The 24600-nt window shown below is 48.5% G+C and overlaps 6 protein-coding genes across 6 annotated transcripts; 2 read left to right on the forward strand and 4 right to left on the reverse strand.

Moving 5' to 3' along the window:
* Positions 1 to 1031: 1031 nt before the first annotated feature.
* On the reverse strand, positions 1032 to 1501 carry J4E84_004965 (uncharacterized protein; the record flags this gene model as incomplete). Its single annotated transcript, XM_049387565.1, has 2 exons — positions 1032 to 1460; positions 1493 to 1501. The coding sequence occupies 2 exons, from the start codon at positions 1499 to 1501 to the stop codon at positions 1032 to 1034; spliced, it is 438 nt and encodes a 145-aa protein (XP_049244543.1).
* A 324-nt stretch (positions 1502 to 1825) lies between these two features.
* On the reverse strand, positions 1826 to 3496 carry J4E84_004966 (uncharacterized protein; the record flags this gene model as incomplete). The annotated part of the gene is made up of 2 exons (XM_049387566.1): positions 1826 to 2735; positions 2787 to 3496. 2 exons carry the CDS (start codon positions 3494 to 3496, stop codon positions 1826 to 1828), a joined length of 1620 nt encoding a protein of 539 aa, XP_049244544.1.
* A 547-nt stretch (positions 3497 to 4043) lies between these two features.
* Positions 4044 to 4927, forward strand: J4E84_004967 (putative secondary metabolism biosynthetic enzyme; the record flags this gene model as incomplete). Its single annotated transcript, XM_049387567.1, has 4 exons — positions 4044 to 4083; positions 4138 to 4645; positions 4702 to 4801; positions 4853 to 4927. The coding sequence occupies 4 exons, from the start codon at positions 4044 to 4046 to the stop codon at positions 4925 to 4927; spliced, it is 723 nt and encodes a 240-aa protein (XP_049244545.1).
* Positions 4928 to 5497: 570 nt separating this feature from the next.
* Positions 5498 to 12802, reverse strand: J4E84_004968 (Type I Iterative PKS; the record flags this gene model as incomplete). Its single annotated transcript, XM_049387568.1, has 3 exons — positions 5498 to 6830; positions 6882 to 11734; positions 11786 to 12802. 3 exons carry the CDS (start codon positions 12800 to 12802, stop codon positions 5498 to 5500), a joined length of 7203 nt encoding a protein of 2400 aa, XP_049244546.1.
* Positions 12803 to 14187: 1385 nt separating this feature from the next.
* Positions 14188 to 15202, forward strand: J4E84_004969 (uncharacterized protein; the record flags this gene model as incomplete). The annotated part of the gene is made up of 3 exons (XM_049387569.1): positions 14188 to 14307; positions 14364 to 14833; positions 14887 to 15202. 3 exons carry the CDS (start codon positions 14188 to 14190, stop codon positions 15200 to 15202), a joined length of 906 nt encoding a protein of 301 aa, XP_049244547.1.
* Positions 15203 to 19503: 4301 nt separating this feature from the next.
* J4E84_004970 (uncharacterized protein) lies at positions 19504 to 21240 on the reverse strand (the record flags this gene model as incomplete). Its single annotated transcript, XM_049387570.1, has 1 exon — positions 19504 to 21240. One exon carries the CDS (start codon positions 21238 to 21240, stop codon positions 19504 to 19506), a length of 1737 nt encoding a protein of 578 aa, XP_049244548.1.
* Between the last annotated feature and the right edge of the window lie 3360 nt (positions 21241 to 24600).

Below are 24600 nucleotides of genomic sequence, written 5' to 3' on the forward strand. Positions count from 1 at the left end.
TGACCACAACGGGCGGACCCAGGAATCTCAGGCTATCGCAAGCGACGATGCGCACGACAAGACGTTTGATGGAGGCGTGCACACCGGTGCCCATACGCGTTTACTGCAGCCTCCTACGTATGTCCATGCTGAAATGCGGTGGCTGCTTGGTTGGCTGTGGCTATAATCATTGATCAGACAAAAGGTATATAACAATCCTAGCTCGCTGATATACCCAAGATCACCTGGGCAAGCCGCAGCCGCAAATCTCACTCATTTGAGATCTGTACACACGTCAGACAGTGTTCTGTCGTTTCTGTTTTTATTAGATTTGGTTCCCAGAGGATGGCACTCGACACCCAAAGCATCGTTGCTATCATCGCCCTGTTCGTCACATGTCCACCAACTATATGGATTCTCTACAAATTGTACATGCGGCGCCGAGCTCGGCGGAACCTTGGTATGTATATGTTCTCTCATAATATCTCAGCACACAGCTAATCCGTCTAAGCAACGAGCACTATCCTTCCGACACACACACCTCCTCCAAGCGCACCGACAAGAAGCCAGAACATCTTACTTCGACACCAGCGTTCGCACACGTGGTCGCTACACACAACCATTATGCTCGAAGACATGGCGTCCTCATACCATCACGAACCGAGAGGTACATTGGCACACCTCTCCCTATTCACATACAATACTAACTCGATATGGATGTGAGACTTTAGGTCAGTTTGAAGCATCTCATGTAGATGCGGTCGGTGGCTCAGTTCTCCAGATTGCGTAATGGCATGCAAATACCCCGGGTTATCGAAAACGGACGCAGACCTTGCCAATATAGTAGACGTGGTGGATGATGGCGAACATGAGGAGGTGCAAGGACTATGCGATGCCTGCATGATACGATGTGATAAGATGGATGTATATAGACAACACCAATAGCATGTCGGTCTCCAGGCTGCACAACACCTTGATGGTGCTCTCTCATATGTGCAAATATCACGCATGCGTTCGCGATCCCTTCTCTGAGCGCTGTTTTCAATCTGTGTTCATGACTCTGCAGGTCGCTTCTTGACAACGGACGGTTTGAGTACCCTCTGGTACCGCGCGAGATCAAAACTCCCATCTTCCAGCTCTTTACTATCCGGGTCACCAGCCCAACAAAATGTCCGACACTTCTCGCGGACTTTCTTATCGTCATCCAAAGTCGCCTCGCACCAAGTCCAGATGTAAGCACTCGTCTCGTACTCCTGCAAACGCTTGAAGTGGTCTTCCTTCTCTACTTTCCACACCACGCCTGAAACTTTCTCATCGCTATTGCCAAGTATGAGCGCTGGATATATACTCCACATTCTGACTTTGAAGCCGGAAATCGTTGCAGGTCGTATGGTGGGAAGCTCTGGGAGGTTCAGGACCGCTTGTAAGACTTCAGGGTCCATGAGTGAGCCATACAGGAACATGTAGCACGGACTAAAGGGCTGGTCAGGTGCTATTTGTAAGGTTTTCGTACTGCGACCATGCTTTTGTTGAGGTGGTGGCACAGATACTTTCAGGTTTATGGCCTTTGAGGCGGGCTTTGGGGCAGGCGGAAGAGGAGGTGGCGTAGGAGCAGGCATTATAGCGGTATCTATAGCAATATCTATAGCACTGTCGTGTTCGCGAAAGTTAAGATTACTGTCACAGGAAGATGAGATTCGGGCTGTGTGGCATTCAGCGCGTGGAAGAAGTACCGCGGTGGAAGTGCTGCAGCCTAGCGGCTTGCGCGCACAGCCCCGGGCATCGTCGGCCCCCGGGGCCTGTCCCGGGTCTAACTACCCCCGCGGCGCAAAATAACACCAGAACGCTATCGCTTCCTCTGAACAACAACCCTCACTCCCTGCGTCCCGGGCTTCGCGCGCGGAACAAAGCTATCAAGGTATAGATCAACAGCGTCGCGCCCGGTCTCGAACAGCGCGCACTCAAACCGCCGAAAGAAAGTCGCAATGCCAATATACAAATCCGCATATGCGAGCTGCATGCCCACACAGCTTCGCGTTCCACGTCCAAATGCAATCAGGTACTTTGTTAGCGCCTTCCCATCTGGCGCCTTTGCATCGTTTGCCCAGCGCTCCGGTATGAACGCGAACGGATCAGGGAAAACACTTGGATCATGAGAGGCGGTGTAATGGTCCATGCTCACGATAGTGCCTACAGGGAGCTGGTAGTCTACTTCGGGGGTGTGGTAGACCATGGGTGTTGGCGAGAGGCGAGGGATGCGCTGAGGAGTGCCGTAGCCGAATCTCAGAGCTTCGTTGACCACGCCAGTCAAGTACGGCAACTGCATCAACGCGTCGAGATTCGGGATGTGATTTGCATCTGGAATCGCTGCATCGAGTTCAGTGCACAACTTGGCCAGCGTCACAGGATTGGCGAGTAGGTGGTACGAGCATGTCGACAGCGTGTACATTGTTGTTTCGATGCCCGCGCCGATGACGGAGATGGCTTCGTGCTGCAGGCGTTTGGTAGAGAGTTCGCTAGGTGGGAGGTCGGACTCGAGCAGGGCCGTGAAAAGAGATGGGATGGCCATTGTCTTTTCCCCAGAGGCGTGTACGGCTTTGGCGTGCTGGATTTGCGTCTCCATTTCCTTGTTGAAGGTCATGACGGAGCGCATTGGAGGCGACAGGAGCACGACGAGCCAGTCTGGGAGCAGCTTCAGGGATCTGATCATCCAGGGGAATTGCGTGATGAAGTGAACAGGGTCGAGAAGATCAACCCTAAAACGTGTTAGTCATGCTACGTGTATGATTCGACATAAGGTGGCATACATGGCGTCGGAGAATTGGGCGCGAAAGTCAGGGTTCAGGATGAAGTCATACGGCTTCTCGAGACAATATCCGACGACAATGTCCGAAGTGAAGGCGCCCCACATATTATTCAGGTTCATCGTCTTCCCGTTGGCGACGAAATCGGAATCGATGCGATTGCAGAGACGATCCATATGACTCTGGACGTGAGGCGAGTACTGAGTTATCTTACGTTTAGAGAAGAAGGGATTGAGCGCGCTACGGCGCAGACGATGAAGACTGTGCTCAGCAGTAGCAAATGAGGACATCTCATTGTTGAAGCGGTGCTCGAGATGCTTCAGCTTGTCCGAGTGGCGAGACTGCGCATAGAGGGTATCGTAGAAAGTGGGATCTTGGATGTGTACTTCGTTTGGACTAACACGCACGATAGGCCCTGCAACGAAGTGGTGAGCAAACAGTATTTGCTTCCTGAACCATGTAGACATACCGTATTTCTCATGCCATTTCTGGTATTCCCACATGAATTGACCACCGGGCGCCTTGAAGCACTCATAGTACGTTTCGACCCATTGCGTCAACGCAGCAAGCCTAGGACCTGGAACGCTCCGCAGAGGATGGAAGTAGAGACGATAGATGGAGACGTAAAGTACGTATAGCGTGAGGAACACGCTAGACACAAGTCCGATCCGCCCGTAGGTCGAGGACACAAGGTTGTGGAAGAGTTGATTCATGACAGGATTCTGAGGTTCTCAACCGCAGCCCGTTTGCGCAGACATATTGTATCAAAGCTTTCGAGCTGTACGAACGTGCACCTGAAGCTGCAGAGTGCTGACTTGAAGCATGCCTGGCAGATTCACTGCGTTTGGTGGTTGCTGAGTAGGTGAAGATGACCACGCAAAGTCATTGCAATCGGATCATCATGAGACGAGCGCGAACACAAGAATGTAATACACGGACCGCAATCTTACAGGATGCTGACCTTGCATTAGTGTGACGGGCCGCGGGTGGGTATGCTACAGCCAATTAGGAGCCATCAAGATAATCATAAATGTAAACATTCAGCTGTGCCACGCTCGTGCACGCTGCTTAGAAATGGCAGTTCGGTGCCTTCCTGCTAGACAAGGCTGCAGGTGACCGTGCAGTGTCACGTGGCTGCTCAACTCAGGGAGTAACAGCCATGGAGCTGAACCATGATATTGGCCGGCTCGCGCTATAACCGACTGCATCTAACTGCAACCTACACACCATTCTCACCATACCTGCTGCACCTCCGACAACATGCCTGGAAAGACGTATCTCATCACCGGAGCTAACCGCGGTACGTGCCTTGGACCTACTTGGGACTGCTAAACTGATTTGACTTGATATGCAGGCATCGGCCGCGGCATGTTCGACCATTATGTCGCACAGCCAAACAACACCCTCATTGCTGCCGTGCGCGACCCTGCCGGTGCTCAAGCCCTGCTCAGTGTTTCCAAAGGCGAGAACACCAAAGTCCTCATCGTCAAGATTGACTCGGCGTCCAAGACAGACCCATACGAGGCCGTGAAGGGCATCGACAAAATCGACGTCGTCATCTCAGCTGCTGGTATTGCACCGCTCAACACCGTCGCCGATGTGCCACTCGAGGAGTTCGAAAACGCCCTCCAGGTCAATGCCATCTCTGTCATGATACTGTACAAGGCGACCCTGCCCTTGCTCAAGAAGTCAGACTCGGCCCGCTTCGCCTTCATCAGCGCTGCTGGCGGAAGTATCAACAACATGCCTGAGTTCCCTTATCCCAACATCAGCTATACAGGCTCCAAGGCGCTCGCCAACGTCATGGTCCGCAAGATGGGTATGGAAAACGACTGGCTGATCACGCTGTGCATTCATCCTGGGTAAGATATCTCCAAGCTTATCGTGTGATGCCAAAGTTGACGTGTCGTATGAATAGCCTCGTCCAAACAGACATGGGCAACATGGGCGCACGCGCTTTCGGTCTGGAGAAGGCACCCCTCACCCTCGAGGACAGCAGCAAGAATACTGCGTACATTGTGAGTTTGACAAGTTCTCTCCAAAGTTGTCCGTCGTTAACGGGACTCTAGGTCGACAATGCCACCAAGAAGGACCATTCTGAGCAATTCTTCAACGAGACCATTGACCGCCGCTACCCTTGGTGAGACGGGACATTTGTTGGCGCAAGGAGGATCGTGTCTAGGCGATATGAGGACAGGCATATCAGACTGTGCGACGTGGAACCAGACTTGCAAATCAGTGTTGTAGTTGGCATATCGAGATTAATCATTTGCACCTCACGCGTTATGAGGAAAGTTGCAGACAGCGGTTAGTATGAGGTTCTTTAACACGTTGCGATCGTGACAGCTTGCTGTGAAACAATTCTCAGGTTGGAAATGTGTACGACAAAAGATCCGAGTACGTCGGAGAAGAAGTACGAATGCAACGAGTGGTGTTGAGGTTGTCATCGTGAGACGCAAGGCGAGCAGGGCCGAAGTGTTGAAGTTCTTGGCATGGGCCGCCTCCAATGCGACACTAGGCCCACTTGGGTTGAAGATCAGGGGCTCGATCCATGACGTCACGTGTCCAGTGCGAGCCTCGGCTTCAATGCAACACAACCGTAGTTCTCGATTCATCGCACAAAGATACACCTGAGATTCGTTGAATGATAAAGCTCTATTGTCCTCTCTCTCCCAGCACCGCGCTATGACAACCAACCTCCTCCGATATGCCCTCTACTTCGCCACATTGGCTGCCTGAATCTTCGCGACAATCTTCTCCGCCAAACTCAACAAGCTTGGCGCACTGGTGACTTCTAGAGTCGTCAAATCGGCGCCAAGCTGAACGCGACACCAGTTCCTGAACTCAACAGCTGCAAGCGAGTCCAATCCATATGCCGACAATGGCTTTGCGGGCTCAAGAGGCTCGTCCACGCGCAGCGTCAACATGAATTGCTTGTTGGCAACATCGACAGCCAGCGGCAACGCGACATGCATCTCAGCACCAGTCTTCACAGTCATCAAGAGCGCCTGGATTTCCTTGTTCGCCCCAGACGCCTCAGAGGTGCTGCTTCCGGCCGAGCTGCCGAACAGCAGGGATGAAAAGCGCGCATCGGTCAACAAACGCGACGACGGGGCTTGCGGGACGGCGATGGACGTGATAAGCTGCGCGCAAGAAGAGGGATTGACTGGAGTGTCTTCTTGCTGCATGATGCTGAACCGCACGATCTTGTGGAAGAGCGCCTCGTTGATGGGCGTCCACGCTGAAGTATCGAGCGCAGTGATGAGGTTGGAGTGCTCGGCCATGTATCCCACGTCTTCAATGGCGCCGAGGTCAACCGAGTTACCCTTCAGGCCCAGACCTCTTCTGTAGTACGCAAAGCTGTCTAGAAAGACGTTGGCGGCTGCATAGTTGGCTTGTGCAGGCTGTCCGATGAGACCGGAGATGGAGGACAACATCGTGAAGAACTCCAGGTTGAGACTCATTTCCAGGGCGATGTTGTGCAGGTTCCAAGTCCCGGCAACTTTCGATGTAATCGCCCCATGGTACTCCTCGTGTGTCATGGTCTCGAAGGGCTTGTCGCGAAGCACCATGGCGCCTTGAACAATTCCTCCGACAGGCATCGTGGCGCTCCTGAATGCGTTGCGAACGTCTTCCACTTTGGCTACGTCCCCGCGTACCAGGTCCACCTGGCAGCCTTCAGCGGCAAGATCTTTCAGCACTGCTTGAGACCTGGAATCATCGTAGCCACTCCTGCCAATGATGACGACGTTGCGAGCACCGTGTCGAGCCATGTCGACTGCCATCGATCCGCACAGGCCCTTGAGTCCACCTACAATGAGGTACGATAGATCGCCGCGGAGCTGTAGCGTCCGCGGAGCAGGACGCACTGGCACAACGGGATCCGCATCGGCGAGGCCTTTGTTTGAGATGATGATCTTGCCAATGTGATTGGCGCTTCGTAAGAAACGGAGGGCCGAAGGGATGTCATTGTATGGGAAGAGTTCAATAGGAGAGATTGGTTTGACTCCACGCGTCACTATCATGTGCATCATCTTGCGCATGAGTCTGGAGAAGATTAGTCGGCCGTCGTCTCAGCGACAGAAAGTGAGTACTTACACTGCAATAACCTCATCTGAAACATGCTTATGCGACATATCGAAGCAGCGATACGATGCGTTCCGGGCGAAGGGCTCCATGGAGAGTGTATTGCGATCGATGTGATCCTTTTTGCCCAACTCCACCATGGTTCCGCCTTCGGCGATGCAGCGCCAAGATGCGTCGAGCAAGTCTCCGGTGAGCGAGTTGAGGACGATGTCGACTCCATATCCATCGGTGCTATCCATGAGCTGGGCTTCGAAGTCGATGGTTCGGGAGTTGTAAATGTTTTCTTCAGGTATCGAAAAGGTATCCTGCAGGAACTGTTTCTTGGCTTCTTGTCCTACCGTGGCGTATACCGTGGCTCCAACCGCCTGGCATATCTGGATGGCTGCTATACCCAGGCCTCCCGTAGCCGAATGGATCAGTACGCGATCTCCATGCTTGAGATTCGCTAGGTCGAATAGACTGTACAGTGCCGTCAAGTACACAGACGGCAGTGTCGCAGCGTCTTCGTACGAGAGCCACTCAGGTATGGCAATCGTACGCTCAGTAGTGGCGATGATACGATTCGCGAATGTGCCCTTCTCAAACACCAGCACGCGCTGACCAACATGGAAGGGTGTGTTGAGCTTCGCACCAACACGCCGAATCACTCCTGCGCCCTCGAGGCCCAGCAGATGGTTGTTCTCCGGGACAATGCCCATGGTGACGGCGACATCTTTGAAGTTGAGCGCGGAGGCGAAGAGCTCTACTTCGACCTTGTTGTTGGCCAAGGGCAGCTCCTCCGAGTCAACCTCAACGTAGTGGAGCGAATCTATCTGTCCCACGCGCTCGGCGATCAAACGGACCGTTGTTGGAGCTTCGTGAAGTCGCAGATCAACGGGAAGGGCGCCAGACGTCTTCGCCTGCTCGGCTGCATTGATGTCATCATCGCCAAGGATGCGGCTGACGTGAAGAACGCCATCGCGTTCCACGTACTCGCCTTCAAAGCCTTTGATAGACGACGTTTTCTTCACTTCCCTCAGTAGTAGGTCAATGGACGGCACTGCGTGTTCGTTGGTCGCGTCTTCGATATCGAGAGTTGTAAGCTTCATGGACGGGTCTTCGGTGCGAACACTCCTGCACAGGCCGTGAATCATAGCGCCATCAGGGTTCGTGACTTTCCACTGTGCCGACTTGCTGACCCAAAGAATCTTGTTCCTCATCTGCAGGAGTTGCTGGACAGCGACCCATTGCGCAGGCGACAGAGTCGGCAGCTGCGGCGTCTCAAGCTCTGAGATTACTAAGACGGTCGCGTCTTTGCGAAGACGTTCATCGAGATCTTCAAGGCGAACGTGCTTGACGTCCCAACTACGATCTGAAAGGTCTTTCGTAATCGCGTCGCAGACCTGCCCAGGGTCGTTCAAGTGTACAACATCGAGAGGTAAGGTGGTCGGTTCGCTTTGGTCGTAAGATCGGACGGCCAGGTATGCATGGGACAGAGATGCAGAGTCGCCGCAGTCCACCGTATGCACTACCCTGAAGCCACGGGAGTCGAAAAGCTCCGCACTATCGCGCAAAAACCCATTCGTTGCAGACCCACCAGCCAGGCTCTCGTCCACATCTGGGTTCCATGGACAACGCTGCTCGAGTACCAGGATGTGTCCGTTGGTCTCGAGAATCTTCTGGACGTTACCCATGATCACTTCGATGGTCTCTTGTGCGCCTGGAGGCAGACGCAGGACAACGAGGTCAGTATCTCGCAGCGACTCGTTGGGCTCTTTCTCAAGAGGCTTGCCCAAGTCCAACAGCTGAAACGAAGTTCTAGGCACTTGTTCATACTTGCTCTGAGCGTCGATAATTGCAGGGGCGTCGTGAGTCAAGAAGGTGTAGCTCTTGAAAGCGTTTCGAACTTTGGAGGCGGAAGACAACCCCTCGAGCCAAACGCTAGCCGATTCTCCGGGAATCAGTGAAGCTTCGACTACCTTTGCATTAGCCTTCTTGTGCGCGATCAGATCCGCGATCTCTCGAACTTGTTGCCAACCCGCGACTTTGATCGACCCGCAGGCCTGTGGGCTCAGTGTAAGATCTGGGCCCCAGACTAATCTGCTGTACGAGTGAGCAGCGTATGGATTATCCTGGAAATCGAGCATGTGGTAGTGCAGGCCGGTCAACTTGAACACGAGGCCGCCCGTGGAGGGATCGTAGACCTTCGCACTGGACGAATGGTTCTTGGCCAGATCTTTGCGACCAGGTCCGGAGAATACAGTCTTCGATACCGAGATCGCGGTTTCACGCAGATTTGTGTCTGTCTTGACGACGACATCGTCGATGATGGCGGGCACCAGCACTGCGTTGACGCTACTCTTGATGCCGCGCCAGAGCCCCGGGGCGCAGGATTGCATGCAGCCATCGAATGCTGCAGGATGGATAGGATACGCTGACTGCGTAAAATCGGATTCTGGGAAGCTGAAGTCGACTTGAGATCTGCATTGTCTTGATCCGGATGTTGCTTCGACGGACTGAAGTTTCTGGAAGGCCTTGCCGAAGTTGTAGCCCACGTCAGACATGGACTTGTACCAAAGAGCTGCTGGGGCAGCATGTTGCAGTGGAGTGATATCGCTTCCAGACGCGGGAATGTCCGTGTCTTTCTCCATGCGGACCTGGCCTTTGCAGTGGTCCACCCAAGAGCCTGCAACGAGAGACCTCACAACCCAGAAATACCAAGAGTCTTTCAGACTGGCGAAAGGTGCAAGCGTCAGCATGATCTTGGTATCCTTCCCTTCTTCCAGGACGAGGGCCTTGTCGAAAGAGACGTTGCGCAGAAGGACTTGCTGTTTGTGCTTCAGGACTGCGCCGGTCTGGGATCGCAGGACTGCATCCGTTTGCATCATAGCTTCGATAGCCATGCACATATAGCCGGCTCCAGGAAAGACGACATCGGGGCCAAGGCGATGGTCCTTCAACCAAGGAAGATCTTCGAGCCTGAGAGATTTCTTCCATGCAGGCGCTTGCCAGGCTGTTCCGAGTACCTTGGATCCCAAGAGGTCGTGATGAGGGAACTTCCGGTCTCTCCATTCCTGACTGGCTTCGTTCTCGTACCAGTAGTCGGTGCTGTGGTTCCAGGAGTAATTGGGCAAGTCAGTTACAACTTTGGACCGCGCAGGAATGCAGTTGACTTTGGTAAAGTCCACGTCGTAGCCAGCAACAAATAGCCTCCCGGCTACGTCGAAGATGGCGTTTTCTGCATCCTTGCCACGCGTCAAGGCGGAGCAGTACTGCACTTTCGAACCGCCACCGGGTAGCGCTTTCTTGACCTGTGCGGTGGGTCCAGCCAATGCGCCAGACGGCCCAACCTCAATGAGAAAGTTGACTGATTCTCCACCAAAGAGCATATGGTCGAGAGCTTGTTCGAACATTACTGGTTGCACCATGTTGTGCTTCCAGTACGCGATATCCACTGGACGGTTGATCAGGTCACCATCAACGGACGAAAACATCTTCGTCTTGGAGTGAGTACCGGTTGTACGAAACGATTCGGCTTCGAGACATTTGACGTATTCTTCCCCTGCGGCTCCCATGAAAGATGAGTGGTAAGCCATGTCGACCTGAAGCATGCGAGCGAAGTGCTGGTCCGCAACTAGCTCCACGCGCACAGCATCCAGACTGTCAACGGTTCCAGATAGAGTGACACTGTTTGGGCTGTTGTAACAGGCGATTGTAACGGCTTTCGATCCCGGATTTGCTAGTCTAGCCTTCGCGATGTAGGGCTGGACATCTTCCGCTCCGATGCCAACAGCCATCATGCCCATCTTGGCGGTTTGCAAGTTCCTGGTCGCCTTCGATGCATATCCACGATAGTAGGCGGCCTTGATCGCATTGTCTTCCGTCAAGAGTCCAGCTGCATATGCGGCAGCGATCTCTCCTGAAGAATGACCCACTACGGCTTCAGCATGGATACCCCAGTTGCGGAAGACAGTGACGATAGCTATCTGTAGGGCTGTGACTAGTGGTTGTGAGAACTCGGGATCGCGCAGTTTCTCCGGGCTCCGGACTTCAGTAAGCTCCTTGAGGAGAGACCATTCAGGCGGATGTACCAGACTTTGGAGAACCTTATCCAGTCGCTCGATGACCACGCGCGCTTCTGCAAAGTTATGCAGCAACGCTTTACCCATCTGCGACCATTGGGCGCCTTGTCCAGTGAAAATGAACCCGATCCTTGGAGCATCTGAGTTCTTCTTTCCGTAGGCGATGGCGTTGGAATCCAGTGATAGGTTTTTCGCAACGATGTACCCTCGATGGAAGTGTCGAGAACGTCGCTCTGAGAGCGTGTAAGCAAGGTCAGGTAGGTCTACAGTTGTCCTTGGATCCAAAAGATGGTTGCGCAAGGAAGCAGTGTAAGCTTTGATCGAGGTTTCGTCGTTTGCAGAGAAGAGCAAATTGTGTGGTCTGGAAACCGCAACGTCATCTGCCAGGAGATCTCCAAAGCCGTCACCGACCGAAGACACAAAGTTCTTCTTCTCTTCTGGCACTTGGTCAATGATGACATGAGCATTCGACCCGCCGTACCCGAAAGAGTTGACGCTCGCACGTCTGGGACCACTTTGAGCAGGCCAGGGTATGGTGTATCGCGTTGCGCGGACTCTTGAGCCCTCGAAGTCGATGTTTGGGTTGGGGTCGATGAAGGTAGGGTTGCCTGGAATCTTCCCCTTCTCAACAGACATGATGGCTTTCATGAGTCCTGAGATACCGGCTGCAGGCTCTGAATGACCGACGTTACTCTTGATTGATCCCATTACCAGAGGTGCGTTCTCAGGTCTCGAGGAAGAGAAGACTGATGCAACACCCTTGACTTCTTGTGGGTCACCCGCTTGTGTTCCGGTACCATGCATCTAGATGGCGTTAGCTCAATGCTGTGCTGTAAAGAGAAGTAGATAGCATACCTCAATGTAGCCGGTAGCTGACAGGTCAGAAATCCCAGCGTTGGCATAAGCCGCCCTCGTGGCCTTCGCCTGAGCCTCAGAACTGGGGCTTGCGATACCCGGAGTTTTCCCATCACTGTTGGTAGAGGTACCACGTATGATCGCCCGGATCGGATCGCCATCTCGCTCCGCATCGCAAAGACGCTTCAGCATCACGCAGTTGATAGCTTCGCCTTTGATGTAGCCGTCGGCTTTCTTGTCGAAGGTGTGACAGCGACCTGAGAGCGAGGACGCTCCCTTCATTGGCCCGCTGTCCATGTTGTGTTCTGGGTTAAAGTAGAGGTTGGCACCCGCAACAAGAGCACCATCGATCTCGCCACTCGAAAGGTATCGGCATGCCACATCGACACCGACAAGACTTCCCGAGCAGGCTGTGTCAATCGTCATACTTGGTCCATGGATGTTCAAGAAGTGGCTGATGCGGTTGCTGAGAATGGCACGACCAACGCCGATAGTGACAGAGGGAGCTCGATCATCAGGGTCTCTGGCCTGCATATCGGCGTAGTCAACTCCATAAGAGCCGACGAAGCAACCGATTGCTTCGCCATCAAGCTTCTCGAGAGGGATTCCGGCATTCTCGAGACACTCGTAGACGACCTCCAGAAGTTGGCGCTGCTGCGGGTCCATGGCAATAGCATCAAGCTTGCCCGTGCTGAAGAAGGCGGCATCAAATTTCTTTGGATCGATGTTCTCGAGGAACATCCCACCAGGCGATCTCATGGTCTTTGGCTTCTTGGATCCGTCATGATGGGTATCGAGACGAAATCGACTTCGCGGTGGTGTATTGTCTGCGATGCCACCACGCTCGAGGAAGTCCCACAGCGCATGTGGAGAATTGCTGTCCCCAGGAAGACGACATCCCATGCCAACAACAGCGATAGGTTCTTGTGTGTATCTACGGGGCTTCGGGGCAGCAGAAACTGCCGAAGCTCGTTGGTTGAGGCCGTAGTCCTCATGGCCTGAGTCGTTGATAACCATGTTGAGGCAGGAAGTGATCAAAGGTTTGCAATGGTTAAGACAGAAGAAATCTGGTCTAGTATGGTAAGGGGAGCTGGAAGTGTTAGCACGAAGCTATAGTAATGTATTGTGAGTCTCAAGCTCACTCTATTTCTTCTCTATCCCGTCCGAATAGTTTCGTCCTAGTCCACAGGCTCTCTAAAGTGTAGTATGCGCAGCAATGCTAGGAAGAATTTGACAACGCAGTCGAAAAAGTGCAAACTTCCTGTTAAAGAAAGGGCTTCGCTGGGATCTTGCAAAGTACACTGGAACGATAACGTAGTCACTGCGATTGGTTTACTCGCGCTTGTATTATTGTATCGCTGAGGCCTGTCTGTCTCTACCAGCTTTCACGAGACCTTGTTCTTGCGCACCGTAATATCTGACGCTGCGTATCATGAGCCTGACATGAGACGTTCATGACACCACCAGCTTCAACCGTAGACAGTGTTTGCACTCTTGCGTCTGCAAAGTCAGCCTCGCAGTTGTTGAGGTTGGGTGGAAACATGGTAATATGACACCTGAGAGATAACGCGAAAAATGCGAGCCTCTTGCTACTCTCCTAGGGTTGTTGTGCTACCCTGACTTCGGCAGTCGCTTCTGAATTTGGTTAGATCTGTGGGGTTAGTTCGTGGGGTTGACAAAGCCACCAAAGATCAGCCTCACCAACTGCTCGCGGCTGGCATTGGTGGCTCGGGTTCCGAAACTCCATCCAATCATCTCTTCTCATGATAGGCAGTATCATTCACGCAAGAATTTGGTCGCTGGGACTATCGGAACTGCTGACATGCAGTCAGCAAGACGTTACCGAAAGACGTCGGGGTGAACCACGATTAATCTATGAAGCTGATGTGAGATTATGGCTTGTGAACAAAGTGGACATTCGGCATACATCTGCAACGTTTCTTCCAAATCTGTTGCGATTGGTGTGACGGCAAATGGCTGGACGGAGATTATGCGGTCAGCACATGGCGCCATCTTTAGAACCCTGGCATAGTTCGGTACGCAACGATATGTACTCAGCTGAACTTGGCTGTGGTTTTCGATTACTTTGCATATGTCTGTGACCCAGCGTCATGTAGTAGCTTTGCGCAAGGCTCTGACCCTGCGTTCGTGTAGCGTTTGATGCTGACTTCCCCGTAGTACTTCCACAATGTCTGACTCGTGGGTATACTCTCTGGGTGATGAATTATAGTTGTGGGTATCAAATTCATGTCCGTAGCTGGTGGTATACGCAACGCATTCATTGAGCGCAATTCTCTTTGGAATCTGATATTCTCAAAGACGGCTTGAAAGAAGAAGCATCTTCCGAATCCGTGGCAAAGTTGTTGAACTCCTCCAGAATCCTTACATAATCATACAGCATCATGGCAATCGACATCCAGGAAGTTGAGTTCAGGACCATTGATGGTCTCACTTTGCGTGGTGACCTGTACAATGCTGCAGTGTCGTCCGGAAAGGGGCCTGCGGTCATTATTACGCCAGGTGTATGATCTTCTCGACGGTTCAAAGAAGTTATCAGACCGAAAGCTGACGATGATAGTTCAATTGCGTCAAAGAGATGTTTGTACCAGATGTCGCCGAACAGTTCCAGAAGAACGGTATCACAGCACTGATCTATGACCCGCGAACGCTCGGCCTGAGCGATGGGTTGCCGCGCAACGACATCGATCCAGCGAGACAAGTATCCGACTACTCCGACGCAGTCACTTTTGTCAAGAGTCTTCCAAACGTCGATGCTTCAATGATTGGTATCTGGGGTATGTCGTTCAGCGGTGTCATTGCACTGTCTGCTACAGCTCTGGACCCACGCGTTCGCTTCTGCATCGCCATCTGCCCGCTCTTGAACCTCGAATACGAAGCATCCAAGTTCCCCAAAGTGCTTGCCAAACTCCAACAAGACCGGGAGTCGCAGCTCACGGGGAACAAGCCTTTATATGTCCCAGTGTTGACGGCTGAGGGCAAGAACCCCGCTGGGATGGGGTTGGGAGCAGACAAGGAGGAATTTGACTAGTAAGTCCAACGAGTCTGATAAGTGACGATGTATAACTGACCGGTGTTTGTAGTATGGTCAACGCCAAAACGCGTGGCGCCCCGCGACACGAAAATCACACGACGTTCCAATCGTACTACAAGATAAAGCTATGGCAACCACAAGGTATCATGAGATACCTGGACCGTACACCTGTGTTGATGGTAGTGCCGGAGCTGGACCAGATCTCGCCCCCCGAGGCGCAGATTGCGCTTCATGCGACGTTCCCGGAGCCGAAGGTGTTGCATATCGCTCCTGGCAAGGGGCATTTGGATGTTTTGAGTGGAGAAGACTTTCCCATGCTGTCGAATTTGCAGGCGGATTTCGTCAAGAAGATTGCCGCAGCTTAATCGTGACATATCCACGCGCATTCGCCTGCCCTAGGATAGGCATAGATAGTTTGACTTTCGTATCAACAATATATAAACCACTCATTACAACGCTTCCATTACGCTTATCTCTTATCAACTTTTACTATGACTAGTCACTAAGATCGAGTTTGTGACCAGTACCTACGCGAGCCGGAACAGCGTGTCCAACGTAACGTAGTACTTTTAGGTACAATATAGTATACGTTGTATATTAGCCTGTATGTATAGAAGTAACTACTAGCCTATATTATAACTATATAGAGTAATAGTAAAGAAGTTATAGTATAGCTAAGTATAGTATATAGCCTAGAGCTATTAGACTTTAGCTAGAAGTAGGCTAAATAGGCTAAGAATTGCGCGTAAGGCTAAAAAAAGTCTATATAGATAATTATCTAGTATTATAGTTATTACTACTATTACTTATAGCTAATATAAAAAGTAAAAAAAGATATTTTAAGTCTATTTTAAACGTAAAAAAAAACTCATAGCGCTCTAATTTAATTCTTATTAAGGCTATTTAACGCTAGATAAGCTTAATTTAAGATAGCCTTATACTTATAAGATTAGATTAATAAAAATAGCAAAGTCTTTATTTATAGTAATAAGCGTAACTACTATACTATAGAGAGTCTATAAGATAATAGAGTATAGTCTAAATCTTTAATATATATTTTAAAGTAGTAATAGCGTATATATTCTAAGATTATAAGGCTATTATAAAACTAATATCTAGCTTACTATAGTGTTATAAGTTAATTATAGTAGAATTTTATTAATTACTATAGTAATATATTATAACTTTAAGAGCTCTAAGAGCTTAGAACTTTAACTACTTTTATAAGTCTAGAGATAGCGCTATTATTTAAAGTTCTTACTCTTTCTAGCTATATATTAATAGAGTTAATAAGATTATTAGCCTAAAGAAGTATATAGAGATTGTAAGACGTTTAAAGTAGATAGCTAGAAAGTAGCTAGATTTAGATAATAGTATAAAAAGTAGTAATAATAGCTATATCTTATTAGTATTCTTTATACAACACTATATTACAATATACTATAATAAGAAGATTTACTAGTAATACTCTCTCTACTCTCTTAACTTCTATAGCTTATATAGTATACTACGCTACTACTACTTACTATCTTCTTACGCTGCTAGAATTACTAGCTTTATTATCTTAGGTAACGCTAATACTTTTAAGTATCTCTTTATAAGTCTTTAAAGCTTTAGAGATAGATAAAGAAGCTAAGAATAGTAATAACTTTATTATAAACTTTAGTTATATCTACTATAATAGTAAGCGTCTAGAGCTATATAGACTTAGCTATACTATAATATATAAGAGCTAGCTTACTAGTAAGTGTAAGGCCTTCTTAGTATAGTAATATAGTGTTAAGATTAGCTATAATAACTTAAGTAGTAGTAAGAAGACGTTCTAGCTATATAAGCTCTATTATTATAGCTTTTTCTATAACGCTCTTAAAAAGATTAATAGCTATAACTACGTTAAGAGATATATAGTAAAGAAGCACTATATTAATATTACTATAGGCCTATTACTAGAGGCTAATAAGCTAGTATATAGCTCTCTATTTACTACTATAAAAGTTACTAGTTTAAATAGGTTAGTATTATATACGCTATAGAAGAAGAAGAAGCTATAGACTACGCTTATTAACTAGGTAATACTATAGAATATTAGCTTTAGTATTATAACTTTAATAGAGCTATAAGAGCTACTTACTTAGAATTACACTAGTCTTCTTAAGGCGCTACTAATAGTAAGGTTAATAATTACTAGCTATATATAATTAACCTATACGCGTTAGATAAGTAAGATTAAAGTACTATTATAGGTAGTAAGTAGCTAGCTTAGTATAAGTATTAATATATAGACGTTAAGTAATTATCTAAGTTTTCTTAGAGTAGTAGTACATTTCTTAAGTAAGATTTTTAGCACCTATAACTTATTATAATAACTAGCTAACTATTTAGACTCTTAGTATAAGTAGCGCAACGTCTTAATTATATTTTATAACTTCTATAGTAATTATACTAGCGCTATATAAGCTACTATTATACTTAATATTCTTAATAAGTTTAAAGTTACGCTATAATTATAGGCCTTTATTAGTAATAACGCCTCTAATAATAATAGCGAGCTTATTAATAGCCTTAACTAGTACTTTAATATCTACCTCTTCTCTAGTAATTATATACGCTACGCTAGCTATATTATAAATCTTATTATTAAAGTAATACTATATAGTAAAGGCGTTAGCTAGTTTAAGAATAACTTTATAGAAGCGTCTATAATAAAATAATATAAGCTCTTTTAATTATAAGATATTATTAGTAAGCTTTATAACTTTATAAATATAGTCTATATATCTTATAAGTATTATAAGCTCTTCTTATTAGTATAGAAGAAATTACTTAATAATAATAACGCTTTATATACCTATAACACGCTCTAGCTACGCTAGAATAGAGGTATCTACTAGCACTTAGTATATTATATACTTCTCTACTACTTAGAGCTTTAGAATAGTATACAGCGCTTTATAATAAGGTTATAGAATCTATTATAATAGCTTAATAACGTTTATAACCTACTTACTAACGCGCTTACTAAAGAAGAGTAAAAGGCTATATAGTAGCTTATTAACTTTTTATAGCTACTTATTAAGATAATAAAGCGCTTTAAAGATAGTAATAGTATCTCTAGATTTAGATTACTATAGTAGACCTTAATAAATCTATAGACCTTATAGAATTACTATATAATAAAGAGCGCCTATCTTAATTACTCTAATAATAGTAGTAGTACGTACTTTACTACTACTATTATATATAGTAAGTAGAAGCTTAACTTCTACTTTAATAAACTTATTATTAGCCTAGATATTAGCTATTACTATATTATAATAGCTCTCTACTCTACTCTACGCCTTACTTAGTTTTAGACTTAATAAAAGTCTTATTCTAACTAGATTAAGACTATAAAGGCCTCTATTAAGAAGGTCTATAGTAAGTATTTAGTAGTAGAGCTAGATAATAAAGAGCTAAAGCTACTACTACTACTACGCTATAAAGTACCTAGTAGTAATAATAATAACTTATATAGTTAGATAATAGTAGTAGATATATACTACTTTACTAGTAATAAAACGCGTAAGCGCTAGAAGTATAATACCTAGCTTAAAGAGTACTTTAATAACTTTTATAATAATATACTTATATAGTTAGACGCGTAACGTAAGCTTCTCTATAACTTATAGCGCTAGTAGCTTTAAGTTAGCTATAATAAGTACCTAATTATATTCTAGATAGCTACTAATATTCTTTTTATCTCTACTACTAGCTATAAGTGTAAGCGCTGCTTTTTAACTACTAAATAGATAATTACTAATAATTATAACTACTTTAGAGCGTCTATAATAAAAGCTCTATAGCTCTAGAAGAACTAGCTACGCAACAACATTATTAATAGTAAGCTTTTATAGCTAGATTACTATATTAAGAGCTTAAAACTAAATAATAATAGTAATAGTAAGGCTATAAGTAGTAGTAGTAATAGTAGAGATTATAGTAATAATGTAAGTTAAGATTACTATTTCTAGAGCTTTTATAGCGTTAACTATAGCTTTAATTTACTACTTTATAGCTATAAGTTACCTAAATAAGTATAAATATAATATATAGGTAGCTTAGGCAACTATACTATAGTTTAAGCTATATTATATTTATAACTATATATATAATACTAATAATTAAGCTATACGTACCTTATAATAGCCTTAAAAGTACTGTATTACGTTACGTTAGACACGCTGAGCCGGAACAACTTACGACTATGTACGTAGTTTCTGGTACTGTTGATTCACACCTACGACGCCTATGATGGCTCGAAAATATTACTGAGAGTTGGAAAGAGAGTTCTGAGTACTATGTGTATATGTGATCAACGATTCAAAAGATTGTAGATATGACATGGCGTTGGGACGCTATGGACAGTCAAGAGCGTGATCTCGCAGCCTCGAAATCATCAAAATCTCTCCAATCAGGCACTTATTAGCTGAAGCAAATGGCTTCAATAAACATCGTCAAACGTACCGAATGCATTCTAATAAAATCACTCTAATGCGACCGCTCTGATATAACCCCTCTAACATCTAACACAGCCGTTCTAATACAACCACTCAAGTCAGAGATTGCCTACTGCAGCACAGTGCAAACCACAGACACAAAGATGAACAAACGACGTACTCATCTATCCTTAATGGGCAACGCAGAGTCGACCATCAGCAGCCACCTCCAACGCATCAGAACCGACAGCGGTGACAGCCCAAAAGACATTCTCCGGATCCAACCGACGCTTAATATCCAACAACCTCGGATAGTTGGTGCCATAAAACTGCGTCTTCCAGTCAATCAGCGGCGAAAAGTTTGCTTCATTCAAATGAGTCCCCGTATCCTCCGGCACGAGATCATCAATGCGCTTTTGCGCAAAGCCGACAAGCTGGTCCTGCAAATGCTGCTTCTCGTTCCAGGAAATCGACGAGTTGAAGTAGCTCTGAATGAGCAATGTATTGACTGTTGTGCGCCAGCTGGGCATCACGGAATTGGGTGCAACGGGCTTGCGAAGCGGCGTGATGGAAACGTCTTGGGCGGTGGAGCCGATGATGATCTGCGTAGTATCGGTGATATCGCGATACGCAGCGATGATCGCGGCTGGGTCGGCTTGACTAACTTCAAGGGGAATAAGACGGCCTGTCATGAGCTCACCGATGACGTAAGGGCCCCATGGCGCGGGGCCGAAGTATGTTACGAAATGGTCCAGGTAGGTGGGCGTCGAGGTGATGGTGAGGTTGTAGTCGATATTGAGAGAGTCAAGCTTCGTGGTGAATTCTGATAGCAAGTCACGCATCTGGTCTTTGGTGTAGTCGGGTCGTGTGACAGCTTGCAGATAGAATTGCAGCGGCAGGGTAGCGAAGGACGATTGCGCCCCGCCAGCGTTGAGCCCGGGGAGTGCTTCTTGGAAGTAGGTGAATGCTTCCCAGAAGGTGTCGTTGCTCATCTGACTGCGGTCAAAAATGATTGATGCGCCGCCGACGGGTCCGTCAGGGAATGCACGTAGTGTGACCGCGGTGACGACGCCAAAAGTAGATGGGCCAGCTCCAGCAAGTGCCCAGTAAAGGTCCTCGTTGTGTTCAGGTGTAGCCTTCACGAACGTACCATTCGCGAGGACTACCTCCCATTCAAGCACATTGTCAGAAGCCATTCCGTAAACGCCAGAGAGAGGCGAGTGGCCACCACCCTGGAGAAAGCCTCCTGCGATGCCAACAGTGGCACAGTCGCCACCGACGACCCGGAGGCCAGCATCGTGAGCACCCTTGTATGCCTCATAGCCTCTGACGCCCGCACCGAGCTTCATAGCTGGACCCTTGTGCCAGGGCTGGCTGTAGTTGTGGATTGGTTGAATGGAGTTGAGATTGTGAGTCCAGATACCCAGAGATCCCTGGCCAACCGACTTCCCGTTGAAGTCGTGGCCAGTGTTCTTGATACTGACTCTGATCTTATGCTCATGTGCAAACGCAAGTCCGGCCGAAACATCAGCTGGCTGGCTAACGTTGATTGCATAGACAGCCAGATGGCCCAGCTCACAGGGCGTTGAACGATCAGTCCATGGATCACATGTTGAGTTCTGGAACCAATAGCTCATTGGTGTGGTGGGATCATCTTCGTAGGTGACTGGTAGCTGCCAGTTCTCGCGCAGATAGTTGCACTTCTCCTCGTCGTAGGTTGGGTCGTGGCAAGCTGCGCCTAGTGGTACGGATGCAATGAGTCTGCCCTCAATCGTCGCGTTGAGTTTGTCCCATTGCAATTTGGCAGGCCAAGCAGCATCTCCTGGTAGGACACGGCAGTCGGTACTGTTGGCGTATTGGTCGGCGGAAATGGTGGCAGCCGAAAGCAGCGTTGTAGCAAGTGCTACCAATGCTCGTTGGGGCATCATGACTCTCTTAGGAAAGTGGGGTGAATGAGAAGCTATTCAGAGAAAATGATGTAAAATGAGGTAGTTCTTCACTCATCCAGCGAAGAAAGCCGAGTTGAAGAGACTGTTCGACGCAGTTGATTTGACTGATCATGGGAGCCTCTTTCGACATATATATTCGTATGATAAACATCTCTAGCCTCTCTTCAGACTCGCCTCGGCAGTTGTTAGAACGTGAAAGTTGCCTCTTCGGAAACCGCTCAGTCGTGGCTTGAAGACCTGCGCCACCAACTGCAGACCTTGCTGAACGCCCGACCCACAGTTAGCTCTGGCCTCGTAAGCTGATTGTATGCCGCGGCGAGGGCAACCCTGAGTATCTGGATCATGGCTTCGGTGACTCAAATGGTGGCTGTCAAATGCTTACCGGTATCGCGGCTGAGGCTCGCTGACACAACAGCTGGGCCGTTGGAACCGGGGCTCATTCCATGCACGTTCTTCCCGTGCTGATATTCCATCGGGCCAATCTAACTACAACAGAGACGAGCTGGTACATCTCGTATCCACAGTAGTCGTGGAAGCCAAACCTGAAGCGACGCCCGGCTGAGTTCAGGATGGGCCAGCATGCTCACCTGGAGAGGATCTGATGCATGGCTAACCGGTCGGCCATGGCGTCTGATCAGGCTCCCAAAAAAACGGTATCGCTCCAATGCTGTCGGTGTTGTAGCGGGTCAAAGCTGTCTCGTGTAATGCTGTCGTTATGTGAGTGGGGGTACAGTCAAGTCCCCCACACATGGCGTTCAGTGCAACACAAGGGCGCCCCGAAATAAGCAACCACGCGAAATGTGGACAAAGAGGGCTCATTCCGAAGGACGCTATCCAGTAATTTGATGCAAGGAGTAATTCCATTCTGCTGGAATGTTCTAAAAGTATTACAAGAGGTGTTACGAAGAGTAAATCTCAAACAAAGTGCACACGCGAACATCATGCAACAGCCGCAGGCTTTGCGCCCTTCACACTCTTCCATTCTCCCGCAAAAGCCAGGAGAAACGTGATCGCAGCCAAAACAGTTGCAAAGAGCCAAGAATCTTTAAGACCGACCATGTAGGACTTGAGCACAGCGACGAGATCGGCTCCCTGAAAGGCATCACGAATCTCTGTCGCACCGACCGCGAAGACTTGCTCGGATGAAATGTTGGGCGCAAGGTCTGCCAGTGCTGAGATCAGTCGGTTGTTGAGAAGTGTCTGCGAGGCCGATACACATATCGCTCCCGCCACTAGCTGGAAGAACATGACTATCGACGTGACTACTGGTATATCTTCAGGGGCCGAGAAGGCCTGTGCGACAATGACGGGAGCCTGGATGGCTAAGCCGATACCCATACCAACCAGAATCTGAAACCCCACTACTTCCGCGACTGTGGAGTCAAGGTCGAGCGTGTATACGAGGCCGGCCCCGACTGTGAGTAGAGCAGAACCACTAATGAGGAAGATGTGGTAGTAGCCGACCCGGCCGAGGATGAAGCCACTTGCGAGGACGAAAGCTGAAGTTGAGAGAATGAGTGCGAGGTTTCTGATACCACTTTCTGTGGCGGAGAGGTCGTTGATAACCTGAAAGTATTGTGGGAGATTGTATACCAGGAGGAAGTTGGTCGAGTTCAGACTGCGGGTACTTTGTCAGCGATCAGAAGAACATCTTTGCGGTGGAATACGCACAAGAAGATGAATGCCGACAGTGCTGCGACTGTTCGCTGCGTCATAATCCGCGTAACGAGGGAGGCGTTCTCGCCCGCTCGCCACTGCAAGACGGCAAAGAGGACAGTCATGATAACACTGCCTACGAGGGTACCTATAACGTCTGGAGAAGACCAAGGCTTCAGGGTACCACCCCATTGCATAGCGAGCGTGAAGCTGACAAGCGCACCCATGCCGAGGACAATACCAGGAATATCCATGACCAAGATGAGTTCTTTTCGGCCGATAGGTACTGGCTTGACTGCGGCAGGCAAGTGGAAGTAGATGAAGATGATCAACAGGGCGAAGCCGCCTATTGGCAGATTGATGTAGAATCTAGAATGTAGATATTAGCGAGAGACAGAAAAACAGCATGAGATACCGCACTCACACCCATCGCCAGCTCACCTCGCCAGTGAGCGCACCGCCAAGCGGGGGGCCAGCAACGCTGGCGACACTAAACACGGCGCCGATGAGGCCAATGTATGTTGGAACTTGTGCAGGCTGCACAATGTAGGCCATGGCAGTATATACGCCACCAGTAACGCCAGCTCCACCAAGTCCAGCGATGGCTCGGCCGACGATGAACGTAAGACTGTTTTGCGAAACGCCTAGGGCCCGTTTAGTCGATGCATCCAATAAAATCGGTCAGAGTGAACGTACCGCAGATCAAGCTGCCAACCTCGAACAGGACGACTGCTACCACGAAGGTAATCTTAATATTGAAGTGCTTGTATGCTTTGCCCCATGCTGATTGGAATATGGCCAAAGTGATGAAGAACGCAGCAGCGTACCAGCCGACATCTGGGGCCGACTATGGAGGGTATTAGTTTGGGGCACATCAATGCTGCCAGTACTTGAAGACTAACATGGAAATCATCCGTGATACTTGGGATCGCAGTTGCGATGATGGTCATATCAAGGGCGATCTAGGGTATAATTGGTTAGCCTCATGTGGTGTTACGGAAGTCCAGCCCACTCACCAAGAACATGCTCAACAGCAAGGCGAAGACGACCAGAAAAAACGGCAGCCCGCTTTGATAGCCAGATTCAGGCTTTGCTTGATCATTGTCGGTAGAGCCATGTTGAGTGAGACTGGTGGTGGTTTCTGGTTTGTCGTGCTCCTCCGCTACCAGAGGTCGTTCAGTAGAAGCCATCTCGAAATGGAAGTCGGATGTCGGGAGAAGTGTAGAATGGGATAGGCAAAGTTTGGTATTACGTGGGTGCGAAAGCGAGTGCTGCAAGACAGGCAAGTGAATGAGCTGGGAGGCGTCGGTGAGGGCCTGTCGCCGTCTGTCGCCAGACGACTGAGCACAAACGTGCAACATTTGTCAGCCACGTCGCGTTGGGTAATCGCGAGTCCCGCAGTCATGTCTGTTTCTTTGTTTGTCAGTTTTGCTTACCTTGCCTTGTGTGGCGTTATTACCGTGCATGTCAGAATCTCCCCGGGACGGGATTTACCAAGATCCACCTTAGCGTGCAGGACGTCCCGGCGCGTGTCACGGGCCGCTGCACGAAGGAGCTCGTTCTTATTAACGCCCATGCCCCAGACCATAGCCAATGAAAGTGAGTTCCTTCGTAATCATCATGCAAGGTAAGCCATTGATAGACCCACTCTTTTTTCGTTAGATATATTCTGATCATTCCATC

Source organism: Alternaria hordeiaustralica, assembly GCF_023758085.1.
Source record: "Alternaria hordeiaustralica strain BMP 2776 chromosome Unknown scaffold_8, whole genome shotgun sequence".
Classification (NCBI taxonomy): Eukaryota; Fungi; Ascomycota; class Dothideomycetes; order Pleosporales; family Pleosporaceae; genus Alternaria; species Alternaria hordeiaustralica.